This window comes from Hemiscyllium ocellatum, chromosome 14 (genome assembly GCF_020745735.1).
Source record: "Hemiscyllium ocellatum isolate sHemOce1 chromosome 14, sHemOce1.pat.X.cur, whole genome shotgun sequence".
NCBI classification, from domain to species: Eukaryota; Metazoa; Chordata; class Chondrichthyes; order Orectolobiformes; family Hemiscylliidae; genus Hemiscyllium; species Hemiscyllium ocellatum.
The window spans coordinates 28,015,506-28,030,412 of NC_083414.1; the positions used below are offsets into that span (position 1 = coordinate 28,015,506).

Consider the following 14,907-nt stretch of genomic DNA (forward strand, 5'->3'; position numbering starts at 1 on the left):
TAAATTTTCTGCACGCTGGCTTTATTTAAAAGGAATTACGATTAAAGGGGAAAAAAGTCACTGGGAAATCAAAAAAAAGTTTGAAATATTATAAACATGGAAGAATGAGTGTATTGGTGTGTTTACATGAGTGAGAAACTAAAATTATTCCATCGTAAATCTTCAGCAGTTATGAGGTCACTGACACCTTGTTATTTCATTCGTCAAAACACAAGTGTAAATCACTCGAGCTGTTTACATTACTGAAACACAAACCTAAAGAGTATTTCACATAAAATACTAGGATATTCTTTACATCCGAAGGCATGAGATATCGGAAAAGTCAATACCATTGCTCCACTTCGGAGAGTTTAGATACTAAATATATCATGGATTATGGATTAAGCAAATCGACTTATCAGAATGCCAGGAAACCACAGATGTTGACGGTTATCAGGACAGTTTCACTGAAGCGGTCTTTCCCTCAACAATATGCACCATTCCGCCAGCAAGTCCTCCCAGGACTTGAATAAAGATCGTTGCATTTTTGAAACGCTTCATGAACTACTGTAACTCCACTGTTAGGTTCGGACTTCGATATAACTCACGGTGGCTCGATTTATCGTTTCGTTACATATATTAAAAACAATCACTAATTTGAGTACAGCATCACCCAGGTTCACCTAAAACGCCTGTGGTAGAAAATGACAAATCGAAATGAAGTGATTTTGTCTTTAATCTCGTTCAAAGAGGGAAAATAGTTGGGCAGCTGAGTAGAGGATCTTAACACCGTTTGGAGGAGAATTCTGACTTTAAATGTTTGGTTATTTGGGGGAAGGGGTGGGAGTGAGGAAATAGAGCGGTCCTGTTTTAAAGAAAAGACTGAAGCTTTCGCGGTGGCAACAATTAGGACCGCTTTATGGAGCTTTCCAGATCTGTAAGCATCGCGCTTAATACGCCAGTAAATGAATGAAAGCAGCAGCCATCCAACAAAATGCAGTGGCTTCACTTTCTGCAGCTGCTTCCGAAATGATAATTAAAGTCAAGAGCAATGGGCACGGTCATATGATTACTCAATTCCCGGAATCACTGCAAATGCATTTTTAAAATCAAAACCTGACACTGGAAAGAATATTCAAGTCATAAATTTTAAAAAATTTCAGCTTTCTATAGAGTCTGGTGCAGAAATTCCCTGCTTATCCCACTGCCTTATATCTGTCCCCACACAACTTGAATCAGCGCATGCTGCTCCGTTCCTGTTCATTCGCTTTAGACCAGCTTCGGATAGGAGGAGTGTAGTTTGCCTTTTGCTATTTCTGTGGCATATTAACGAAAGCCCACACTTTGCAGTAAATAACGGAGGCTCCTGTTAGAACAGGGCGCCTGCATTTCAGAATTACAACTTGTAACCTTAAGCAGCCCGTTAAGATGCGCAACAGAAATCGCAGTCTGGAGCCCCGGGATAACGGCTAAACGCTTGGCAAATGCAACGGCATCGGTTATTGGAACCGGCAGCAGAGTATCAACAGATCTTACTTTTCGTGTTTTAAGTCCTCTTTAATTGATGCCAGCGGCGTGTAGTTGGTGCTCTGTAAGCGGCAAGTGGCCAGATGCCGTTGGTGCTCCTCTTTGAGAGAGGCGTTCTCCTTCCACAGCTCGGCCACTTGCTGCTCCAGCTCTTCGATGCGCCTCTTCTGGTTCTCCAGCAACTCTTGCTGGGTCTCGATGATCTTGTTCAGCTCCTTCAGATATTCCACGGCTCGGTTGGGGTTCTCCGCCGCGCCTTCCATGGCGGAGAAGCGCCAGTCCGCTCGGAACCCGCTTCAGAGGCTAACCCCGAGCAGTGAGGAAATCGCGAACCTCCTGTCCCCAGCTGCTTGCCGCCATTGTTTTTTACACTGAGGGAGTGAGTGAGTGAGGGGAGGAAGGGAGTGAATGAGCGGGTGGCTGGAGGTTTGGCCACAGCCGTATGCCGTCCAGCTGAGCTCAATGTTCATCACACGTACCGCCTCAACGTGCCTTCCACCAGGCACACTCCATTCAGGGGAAAACACTTAAAAGGGCAATAGCCCACCCTCGAATCGCATCTCTCATTGTGAGCCTTTCCCCATCGCCTTTAAGCTAAAATGCGAAAGGGAGGCAAAGCCTGGAAAGGACTGGGGCAAACTTCATTTTCCTTTTAGAATCTTAATTTCTCAGTGGGTCCCACCAAACTCTGTGCTCGGGGTGAAGAACATCGCCAAGACATCGGGAGCCGAGGGAGTGAAATTCCTGCAAAACACGTTCACTTTGCAAGCTTTTGTTCTGCAAGCCATTAAATCATGCAACAATTTGATTTCATAAAATGCAACATAAAACAGATAAGTGCAAGAGGTGTTTCACGCCAAAATTTCCGGGAAAACCCCATAAATTAAAGAGCCTTTCGTGATTCCGAAAAGCTTTGTAGCCATTTAAGCAATTTTGCAATCAATTTGCACACAGCCAGCTCCCAGAAATAGCAATGAGATAATGTTTTTCTTTAATAATGTTGGTTGTGGGATACGTATTGGTCAGGATACTTAAAAGAAGGCTCTATTACCTTCTTCTTCTGAGGCAATCCCTCTCCACTTGGGATAATTTCCTTCCGGTCTGCAATTTTGGTTTCTGAGTTAACTAAGCGATCTAATAGTAGATGTGCACACCCTCCCATTGGTGGGGCTGATGGTGTTTGAACAGGAAGGTGGGTGGGTTGCTTGAGGGTTTTCACATACTGCTTCCACTGTTTTTGCTTGGACTCCACCTGGACCAGTCAGAGATGCTTGAAATAGTTGGCACTTCCTGGGATACTTCTTATCAAGTCTGCGCAGTCTTGGAAAAGAACTTCCCATTTGTCAGTGGGATTGTTGCATTTTGTTCAGTGAGACTTGGAAGCCTTTACTCTGACGTTTTGGTAAAGTTCAGAGTGGAGAGCTTGTTTTGGAAGCCATGTGTCTGTCATTCAGTCAGATGCTACAGCTTGCCCAATCCAGCTAACTGAAAGCAATGTTTTGATATCGAACTGAGGGAAGATACAATTATAACTGTCATGCCTATTCTGCCAATGAATTTGCAGGATTCCACAGAAACATAATTGGTGATAATTTCCTAGTGATTTGAGGTATCAGCTGTATTTTGTCCACATCTTTGATGCATACAAGAGGGCAGGTGGCACTCCGACCATGAGAGAGCAGTTAGGGTCTTTATTTAACATGTCATCTGAAATAACATGGTGATTTCTCAATAGTGTAAACCCTAGATTTTGTAATTAAGTCTCTGCTGAAGAACCTGAACCTATAACATTCTAATCAAAGATAAATGTGCTACCATTGCCTTGATTAGGGTGAGGTGGCACCAGCAAAGAATGTTTTGCAAAGAGGATAGAATGCTTTATCACAGTGGATAGTGAACAAAAAGAAATTGGAGAACGTATACAAAAAGGAAATAAATAGAGGAAATGGAAAAGAGCAGGTCAATGGAATGAGACTATGGTTGAAGGGCTGGCATTGGCTAATAGGCCAAACACTTTTGTGTTTTTGTTTGTAGTTCTACAAGTCTCTAAAAGCCAATAATTATTTTGGGATTTTTCACACATCACAAATATCAAGAGCATTGAAACGATTTGCAGTAAGTTTTATTTATTGATTATTTGATAACACAGAACTTAAGTATAGCTGTCAAAACTTTTCAGCTTTCTCCCATTAGGACAGATGCAAAAATAGACCGATTTAATGCATTTAGGCTGCATCAGGAAGGCAAATCAACTCTGATTGGACAACGTGTTGCCATGGAAATTAGACCAGGGATCTTTTGTACCCTATGATTTTGCTTAATTTAGAAAAGGCTTGATTCCTGACAAGTCTCTGCATATAAACATACAAAGCTTCTAGCAAGTGGAACTGAGCAACCTTAATTGATAATCTTACTTTAGTCATTCGTGTAATTCTGGCACACTTAGGATTGTTCAGCAAGTACTGGTCAATGATAGAATCACATTTATTATTAGGCATTACTTTATGAATTTACAAGTTGTGGGTTGCTTGACTACAGACAGTACTCTGCCTTTTCAAACAGTCAAAGGTAAGTGTTTGATATAATCTGTCAGTCTTTGCAAAGTATCTTAGCATCACACTGGCATTGAAATTCACGTGTACATTATTCATGCAATTTTTAGGCAGAACATCTTTTTGGCTTTTGGCATGTTGTTAATGGAGAATACTACTCGTGTTGCTAGCTTCATGAGTTCTCACATTTTTGAAATACTCAATCTCCTTGTGTAATTTGAGGTAGGCTGGGCTCTTTTTGAGTCTGAAAGTAACAGTTTAGGCTCATGCAGGCGTTGTGCAACACAAAGGTAGCAATGGTCTGATCTGAGTAGCCATTGTCCTAGAGGATAACTTTGATACTCCCTTTTTTGGCATTGGCTTGGGCAATAAGCATGCTTGATATTTTAAGAGTAATTTTTGCCTGTTAAATTTACTTGTTTGTCTTTGTGTCTTGGTGATTCATTCCTGAAAATCTGAGGTATTTCCTGCTTTGACCAGGATCTTGTATTTCAATATCATTCCAGAATCAAAAACTTCATATAAAGAAGTTGACTAAGTGGAAAGTGTTTTACTACATTGGAATTAGGAAATGATTTTATTCACTGAACTTCTGTGTTCTGATGAAAAATCTGCTCAGTTTAGGCATTCATTTGCTTGAAACTAACTGTGTAAGTAAAAGTTAAAAACAAAATGTATCCAATCTTGGACATTTGTTCCACACTAAACTAATTAAAACATAAAGCTGCAGAAAAAAAAGGTATCGTTCATTCGACTGCCTGCGAAATAATCCCACTTCAAACCAGTAAGTTTAGTTTGGATATACTTAAAATTGTTCAAAAGCAAAATATTGTGAAAAAGTACACACTATGTTATAAAATCTTTGCAGGTCAGGCAGCTTTTGTGAAGACAACAACAGAGTTAAATTTCTTTACTCCCTCTCCCTGCTAATGTGGCCACCCTTTCCTCTGCCTCAGTACTTGTTAAAAAACTATTAAATCTCTAATGTTTTCCAGTACAAATGATTATTGTGTCCCATTCTCCATTGACAATGCCTGTTCTGTTGAATATTCCCATCATTTTCTATACTTATTTCATAATTATTTTAGTGGACACTTGTAAGTACATTTATACTCATGGTGCATCTCAGCTTTAAAGTATGATTCTTGAATTGGTCCTTCATCTGAAAGCAATGTGAAATAACCCCAAGAGTAAACTGTCTCACACCATATGGGTTTTACACTACATGACATATGGCTTCAAAGTATACTTTGGAACTATTAATGTAATCTGCAGCATAGCCTGGACATTTTTAAAGCTTACTTTGTGTTGATTTTACATGTGTAGAAAGTACCTTTATTTTACTCACTAAAACAATGGAAGAGTGCTCTGAGTCTGTGTGTATAGGTGAGCTCTGTGTTCAGTGAATATTCCAATATGAATTGAAAACATAAAGTACTAGCTGCAATTTTAACTCCAGATCAGTTATGGACAACTGAGTTTTGTTTCTGACAAACAATACCAGAAAGGATCACAAATCTCATGATTTTGTGAACACTGGAGCAACAAGCTGTGGAATATATGTGGGCCCACTAGATATATAAACATCAGTCACCTTGAGACTGGACATTTCCCTAAATAATTTCTGACAATTATTGTTTAATCCTCTGGAAGCACTAAAAAAAATGCATTCAGCTGCCTTGAACTCTCAAAAATTTCATTGTTAAAAGTTGCTGGAAAAAGTCAGCAGGTCTGGCAGACAAAGCAGAGTTAATGTTTTAGGTCTTGCAATCTGTCTTCCCAAATCACCAACTCTGTTTCCTTTCCACAGGTACTGCTAGATTAGTGGAGCTTTTCCAGCATTTTTTGTTCTTGTTTTTGACTTCCAGCATCTGCAGTCTTCTTTTTGTTTGCATTGTTAAATAAACCTTCTAAGACAATGCAACCTCACAATGCTTTTCCAACTGGTTTCTACATCTGCTAGACTACTCTTGATAACCAAAGATGGCCTGCATACCTGAGAGTCCTTCTGAATATGTATTTTCTCGTGATACATCACTCCCAAGTACCAACCTACAAGCTGTTGGGTTAGAATTTGGTGGAGTTTGCACATGATGATGCAGTAATGACAAGGACTGCCTAGCAGACAGCACAGTGGTGAAGTCCTCACCTACTGCTACTGAGAAGGACAGAGATAAGGATCTCCAGCATCCAAAAATGGAAAGGAAACCTTTGCCTCATACAAACAGTTGCAAAACGTTAGTGGAAATTTTGTCAAGTTTTGCACAGATTAGTTGAAAGTTTACAGGAATATACCTCCAATGTAGAGATAGATTATCTTGTATGCCACCAACACTCTGTAGTCTACAATACGTTAGGTAGTGTGGCCACCACCAACTTGGACTGATGGGTCAATAGAAGGTTACAAGGACATAATTTCCTACATTCTGAGACCTAGGTTTCGGCTCTGCCCTCTACAATTGGATCGTCAGCTTTCTGATACATAGATTGCAAGGTAGACAACTGCACCTCCTCCATGAAAATACTCAACACTGGAGTCCCCCAAGGATGCATTCTCAGACCCCTACTGTACTCCCTGTACACCCACGACTGTGCTGCCAAATTCTGAATGAATGCTATCTACAAGTTTGCTGACGACATCGCCGTGGTGGGACAGATATCAAACAACAATGACTCAGAATACAGAAAGGAGATAGAGGGTTTAGTGACATTGTGCAATGATAACAACCTCTCTCTCAATGTTGGCAAACTTAAAGAACTGATCATTAACTTCAGAAAGAAAGGTGGTGAACACGCCCCCAATTACATTAATGGAGAGGAGGTTGAGAGATTTGAGAGCGACAAGTTTCTAGGACTGACGATAACCGATAACCTGTCCTGAACGTGCCATGTGGATGTGATGGTCAAGAAGGAACAATAACACCTCTTCTTCCTCAGGTGGCTCAGGAAATTGGGCACATCCATAAGGACCCTCAACAACTTTTACAGATGCACCACAGAAAGCATACTGTCTATATGGCTACTCTGCCACGACTGTAAGAAACTACAGAAGGTTGTGTGTACAGCCCAGTTCATCACGGAAGCCAATCTTCCATCCAGGCACTCATTTACTCAGCTTGTTGCCATGAACAGACTGCCAATATCATCAAAGATCCACCAAAGACCCCAGTAATGCTCTCTCACAACTTCTTCTGTCAGGCAAAAAATACAGAAGCTTGAACACCCACACCAGCAGGTTCAATAACAGCTTCTTCCCTGCCATTATTAGCCCAATGAAGGGATTCTGTACCTTCAAATAATGCTGATCTTGCTAATGTTGTTCTTGCCTAGCACACAGCTGTAACCTGTGTGCCTCTGCGCAGGTTTTTGTTTCACCTTATGATCTGCATGTCCTTGCTTACTATGGTCTGCCTGTAACACTCATAAGCAAATCTTTCACTGTATAGGTACAAGTGACAATAAATCAAACCAAATCTTCCCTCCTGCAGAACAGTGGACAGGGTTAGTCATAGAGTCATAGAGATGTACAAATGAAAACAGACCCTTTGATCCAACCCATCCATACTGACCAGACATCCCAAACCCAATCTAGTCCCATCTGCCAGCACCTGGCCCATACCCTTCCAAACCCCATCCTATTCATATATCCATCCAAATGCCTTTTAAATGTTGCAATTGTACCAGCCTCCACCACTTCCTCTGGCAGCTCATTCCATACACGTATCACCCTCTGCGTGAAACAGTTGCCCCTTAGGTCTCTTTTATATCTTTTCCCTCTCACACTAAACATATGCCCTCTTGTTCTGGACTCCCCCACCCCAGGGAAAAGACCTTGCCAATAATCCTATCCATGCCCCTCATGATTTTATAAACCTCTTTAAGGTCACCCCTCGGCCTCCGACACTCCAGGGAAAACAGCCCAGCCTATTCAACATCTCCCTATAGCTCAAACCTTCCAACCCTGGCAACATCCTTGTAAAGCTTTTCTGAACCCTTTCAAGTTTAACAACATCTTTCCGATAATGACAGCGATACACTGAATCAGCATGTGTTGATCTCTTTTAAGGATTCACTACATTTGCTCCCTCACCACCTTCAGAAACAATATCCATAATGGTGGCTGAAATCCAGTTGTAGCTGAGCTGCTGCCATCAGCTTGTTCAAACATGCACACATTGCCAACCACAATTGTTTCAAAGGATGCCCACATACATAAAAGCACCCTTCCATCAGTTCTGCTGCTGCCATTACAGAGGATTTTGAAGAGATAAAAAAAATTTCATGGGTCAATTAATAGTGTCTGTACAACATTCCTGGGCCTTGGGTGGCACAAAAAAATACTTTTGGTTTTGCCAGTGTCCTCTAAAAGGCAGTGGGGAGGACAGAAGTGCCTCTCATTGTCAGACACTCAATGTTGCTTAACAGACATGATATAAAGATAGGGACTGTTAAAATTCAGAGCTGAAAATATGTTGCTGGAAAAGCGCAGCAGGTCAGGCAGCATCCAAGGAGCAGGAGAATCGACGTTTCGGGCATGAGCCCTTCTTCAGGAATTCAGCTCTGATCTCCAGCATCTGCAGTCTTCACTTTCTCCACTGTTAAAATTCACCCCATGTTCTTGTCTTGACTCTCCTCTCTCATGACACTCAATGCATCCTTACTCACCTTTGGCTTGGAGTCCCATAATGAATGGGTCTCTGCTGTGTACATTATGAACAACTGCTGCTTGGTGGCACTAACAGTAATGACCTCTGATTGGTCAGCAGCTCTCAGCTGTTTGATACTTGAATCACTGGACCTTTGATATTGGGAAGGGCCCAACCATTCGTGCCTGAAGAGCATTTGACTCCATCAGAACTGACAGGGGTCCCCATTTGGCTCTCCAACAGATGGGTGAGGACAGTGTTCATCTGACAACATCTAACTGTGGCTTGACCACTTTGGTATTAAAATGTGAATTCACTTTACTGTAAATAAATTCATCTTCTTTTCCATATTTGGGAGTCTGTCATATGGTCTTTATACATTGCATATTTTCTGGCCACCAATATAAAGGTTTGCTGAATGCCTTGACAGCTCTTAACAAAAGGAACAGTAAAGGGAGGAACTTATTTGTCACTTTTCATGTAATTGAATTAAGTAGATCAATGAAGCACACTCGCCGATTCTTTTGGCTCCAAAAATCTCTGCCCTGTCAGATTTTGCTTTAGCTGTTCCTTCAACTCCAACAGTTTTGCATTGCCATTCTGTGTGGAATGCTGGGGCAAGTTTCATTGAGTCCCCACAGTACTCAAGGCACTTAAGGTCAGAATGGCAATATATGTGTGACAATGTTGCTGGTAGTCACAAGACTAACATTGGAACAGATATCACTTTTCCCCTCAGCCATCCTCTGACATCCCTGGAATAGGAAGAGTTAGATATATTGCAGGAATAAAGCACTGTAGCAGCTGGCAGCAAAATTCCAACAAATTTGCATGATTCTTTGGCGATGATCGTGCATTAGTTGGACATTGATGGATGACATTCTTCCTGTTGAGAAAAGCTCCTGGCTCATCCTCTGGTCCCCTGATAGCTATATGTGGGCAGTTAATGATGCCCTATGCAGTCATTGCCAGAACTCCCAGAGCTCTTTCATTCGAGCAGTTGAGAAGGTAATGTACTGATTGGTGCTGCTGAAGAAGAACTTTTCCAATCTATTTAAAGCAGCTGTGAACTGCAGATTACAGATGCAGATGATGACTTTATAGCAGCCAGGCTACAGCCTGAGGTGAAAAACACAGGGCAATAGTGACTTTCACAGTCACTAGCAATGCTTAGTAGTAGATCCTGTTTCAATAATCTTGAGAAATGTGAAACACCCTTGCTGCTGAATTTAAGCCTTCTGATACACAACTCTACTCAAGTGACCAAAGCAATAAATCTTGGACTATAAACTCTGTGGATTGGGCAAAGGTTTCTATGGGCAGACACCTCACCTGATGTATCTTAACAGGCTCATCTGCTGCTTGCCTTTGTTTCAAAACACTGTTGCATTTCCTGCTGCCACTAATGTTGTTCCACCAACTGTTCAACCATTTCTGGAATGAGATAGCACATAAAAAGCACCAGTAGATATTACCAAAATGTTTATTTTTGGATGACTAAGGCAACAAATTTTAAAAAAGGTCAAGCTCTGAAATGCATTTATCTGAAAAGCATCAAATCCTATTAACCTTTATCTTATTCTTTCACAGCATGTGGGAATTATTAGCTCGGGCAGTATTTATTGTCCATCCCTAATTGTGCTCGAGAAGGTAGTGGTGAGCCACCTTCTTGAACTGCTGAAGTTCATCTTTATTAAAGGTGAGTAGAATCGATTAAATTATCCTGCAGGTTGAGGTAATGAGATGAAAGCCTTGATTTGAACTCTGGCAACAGGGAAATACCAATTGAGCAGTGGTGTGAACTATTATCTGTTCTTATTTTTATTCCAATGCTGTTTCCTACATTAGACCAAAAGTTTTAACAAGATGGCTGGCAGTTGGAAGTGACAATCTGCTTGTGAACTTTAGGAAGTCAGGAACACAAGAAAATTATCCTCACCAAAAAATTAATGGCAGTCAAGGACTCAAGCAACCAATGCCACAGTGAGAGTTAAGAGACAAACTAGGGCTGGGAGCCCTAAAACACTTTATGGTGAGCGGCATGCTTGATGTTTCAAGCCTACAAGAAATTTGGAGAAAAGTAACATTTTAAAAATGAAGTTGCCCTCTTTTGGGCCCGACCAGTAACTTCCACCAACTTTCTTTAAAAGTTTATGCCTGAGTTATCTCAAAAAACAGATTGCTGCACTGATTACATCACCTGGCTGCAACTTTTAAATTGAAACTGGATTTTTCAAGCTGACCTTCTAAAGTCAGAGAAGCCGAGTAGAAATGGCCAGTAATTGCTCTTGGCCTCTTCTTAGCCCTTCTTATTTGCCATTCTCATTAACAAGGGCAATTAAAATGAAGTCTGGAGTCAGTTGAGAAAAGAAACCGAAATTACAATGAATTTTCCCATTTCGATTCTTCAGCTGCTCCATTCCTGGCTGGTTGGTTAGGCTGACATCATGGCTACATTGCTAAGACAGGAAGTTGCAATAAAGCATTTGATGTCAAATGAAAATATCATTTTGAAAAATGAATACGTCTAACCAAATCTTCAAAAAATGGATAAGCTCAGCTTTAAAACTATGTATTGCTGACTGCAGCATTGACAATATATCCTCTTTGAAAGTACCATTTCTGGTTTCTTGACTTCATTTTGATTCATGAATACCATTCTGCTTTGTATGAACCAACCGCGGGAAGCAAAACACATCATGTCTCATGTTTTAAAAACGAGAAAGTGAGGACTGCAAATGCTGGCGATCAGAGCTTAAAAATGTGTTGCTGGAAAAGTGCAGCAGGTCAGGCAGCATCCAAGGAACAGGAGATTCGAAGTATCGAGCATAAGCCCTTCTTCAGGAATAACGTTTTAAAAAGCACTGATAAATGATAAAAGGCACATAAATTGTCCTGGAAATCTTTTACATTGTCTTTTTGTCATATTTTAATCTGAGTTCCAAGTAAGGAAGTAGCAACCTGCCTGAGTGCTCCTCTGAGTTGATTTTTGACCAGTGACAAAGAGAATGTGGCACTGGAAAAGCACAGCAGGGCAGCCAGCATCCGAGGAGTAGGAAAGTTGACGTTTCAAGCATAAGCCCTTCATTAGGAATGTTGACTCTACTGCTCCTAAGATGCTGCCTGACTTGCTGTACTTTTCCAGTTCCACTTGTTTTGACTCTGACTCTACAGTCCTCACTTTCTCCCAGTGGCAAAGAGAGTTGGATTATCATGAGTGTCCATTTTTAATGGTCTCCCCCACTCTTGGCTTTTAGGAAACAATGAAACCAAATCAAATTAGTCTATCTCACAGTCAAGTATAACAAGAACGCCAATTTGGAGAAAGGGATGAACAAAGAAAAAGAACACAGGAAACTTACTTTCTAAGCTTTTGAAATCAGCACTTGCATATTGTCTCCTGGCTTTGAAGTTCAGTATTTACAGTATAAAGGAACAGTGTTAGTTCTTTATTGATAAAAAAAATGACCATAGTGCTTTCCATATCAACAAAACCCAATCTCCAGTTCTGATATGGGATTGGCTCGTGTGCCACTAGAGATAGACAATCACTTGATAGACAGGGAACAAAAAGTAGGAATAAATGGTTTTTATTTCCTGAGTTGTAGGCAGTGACAAGCAGTGTACAACAGAAATTGATGCTTCGACCCCAACTCATACAACATAAATTATTGATTTAGATGAGGGAACTAAATATAAGTTTGCAGGCAACATGAATCAGGGTTAGAATGTGAACAGTGGGGAGGATGCAGAGATAATTCAGTGTGATTTGGACAAGTTCGCATTCATAGCAAGAGAATTCAAGTACAGGAGCAGAGATGTTTTGCTGCATTTGTGCAGGGCCTTGGTGAGGCCAGGAATATTGTGTCAGCTTTGGTCAGGAAGAATGTTCTGACTATGCAGAGAATGCATTGAAGATTATTCAGACTGATTCTGGAATGGCCAAACTGACATATGAAGAGAGATAGGATCAATTACAATGATATTCACTGGAGTTCATAAGAATGAGAGAGGGGATCTAATAGAAACCTGTAAAATTCTAACAGAACTCAACAGGATAAACGCAGAATCGATGTTCCTGATGACAGGTGAGTCCAAAGCCAAAGGTCACAGTTTAGGGATACAGGATCGTCCATTTAGTGCACCAAGAAAGTGATGAACCTGTGGAATTCTCTGCAAAAGGAAGTTGTTGAGACCAAAACATTGAATGTTTCTAAGATGTAGTTGGATATAATTCTTAGGCCTAAAGAGATCAAAGGATTTGGGGAGAAAGTGTGAACAAGGTACTGAGTTGGGTGATCAGCAATGATCATATTGAGTAGCAGAGCAGGTTCAAAGGGTCAGATGGCCTACTCCTATTTTCTATGTGACTTTGCCCTTTTATAATTCACCATAACTAGAACAAGCAAAGCTAACCTGACATGTTGAATTGGTACTGGTGTTCATAACAGGAAATCATTTTTGTGCAATTTGGTTTGCTTGACATTTCTGTATTATTACCAGGTGCATAGTGTACCTATATGTCCTTAAATGTATTTGCTTTTGATGTAGCAATAAGTTGAAATTTTGACTGGGTTTAACCAAGATGTGAGTAATTTCTGATACACTGAATAAATATTAACTGATATCAAAAAAGTAAGGTCCACCCATCAAGAGATAAAAGATTGTTCAGGAAAGAAGCTGACCAGGATGTTCAAGTGTGTGCTCCCATGTGTTCCAGTTGTTCAGTTGCCTCAAAGTTGGGGTTCAGAATGCTTCTATAACAGCAGTGCATTCCTACTCTTAAGTATAGCCCAAGGTTTTACCAAACATTCGTAAGTATTTTAGACATAATGTAACTAGCTATTCAATACAATGTAATAAATATATTCTGTTTATCAAACTGAAACTTCTGCCAAAGACTTTGGACATCCTTCTCCATTTAGCATCAGCAACTTAGATGAATACAATGAAGGAGGAACAATGGCAGTAAATTTACCAGAGGCATTCCGCATGGTTGTCGATTACAAGATCAGTATATATTGCATTTCAGCAGCTGGTGTCTGGAAATATACCACAACGGGGCATTTTATCCAGCAGGTTAGTTACTGACTTTGGACCAGAGGCTACAACCAAATGATGATACATTATTTCATGGCTGGGGAGATAGTTTGGGTGGGTTACAGCTCTTAAAAAGAAAACACATTAAAAACAACACATGTTGTGAGGCTTTCCCCACCCAGATTGGTTGAGGAGTAAGGGAAATAGTTTATGGTGAGGAACTGAAGCTCTGGCATCTTTACAACAATGCATGATTATAATGTGAAAGCGGATACATTCGTCCGATATTGTCCAACACAGGACCATCCTATCCCGGTGCGGGAGGGAGTGGTTGCTGGACTCCACAAAAAGGAGAGGAACAAAACATTTAATGTATTTTACCAACTTCTACCAATACTGTCCTTGTGAGAATCTTTTTGCAGAACCATTAATGTTACTTCTTTAGCAACGAGTCACACTATATTAAATCGGTATCCTCATTAGTTACTATCAATTTATTCCAAAACGGATATAACATGCAAAGTTATCCAACTGTCACTTCTTTCCACCCATTGTTATCCATATAGATTTGAACATCAGCAGTGAGACCTGCACGGTGGAGACTTAGTACGGGGAGACTCATGAAGCGCCATCTGAGATCAGCGAAGTTTCTCAAATTATTTTCCAAATCCCGTATCTTCAAATATTTCGAAGCATACCATGGCACTCTTGAAGTCATCGCTAAATGGAGCGGAAGTTATTTCTACAGCTTAATTAGTCCAACTGTTGCTGTGACGCGAGAAAGTAATTAAGCAGAACACCTCTTGTCGGGGGTGTCACACATCCTTCCTGCCAGCAACTCAGTCCAAGTTCTGATCCGATGCAATGACATGCCTTTGCTCATCCCTTCTGGCGTTGTATGCGGTTCTGGGGTGGATCTTTTTTTCAATTCAGCAGGTCCGGCGTTTTCCTTCTACACCGGATGCTCTTTTAGTCGGGCATCTTGTCAATACAATAGACGGAAGGCAGAAGTTCAAACGGAAACACTGCCGAAGACTGCTTTCGAACACTTCGAGAAATGTCAAATATTGGAAAAGTGCTGACGGTTAAAGGGCAACAATTTAAACTTTGCTAATTCTCCGGCGGGATTTCACAGATTATCCGTCAGAAGTATTCAATAGCAG

General features: G+C 40.8%; 1 protein-coding gene across 2 annotated transcripts in view; it reads right to left on the reverse strand.

Annotated features, from left to right (window-relative positions):
- Positions 1-1,933, reverse strand: part of iqsec1b (IQ motif and Sec7 domain ArfGEF 1b) — a 487,182-nt gene extending 485,249 nt beyond the window's left edge. For both annotated transcript variants that reach the window (XM_060835545.1, XM_060835548.1), the window contains exon 1: positions 1,516-1,933. In XM_060835545.1, coding sequence (XP_060691528.1) covers positions 1,516-1,769 — 254 coding nt within the window. In that variant the 5' untranslated portion in view covers positions 1,770-1,933. The remainder of the gene's footprint in view (positions 1-1,515) is intronic.
- Between the last annotated feature and the right edge of the window lie 12,974 nt (positions 1,934-14,907).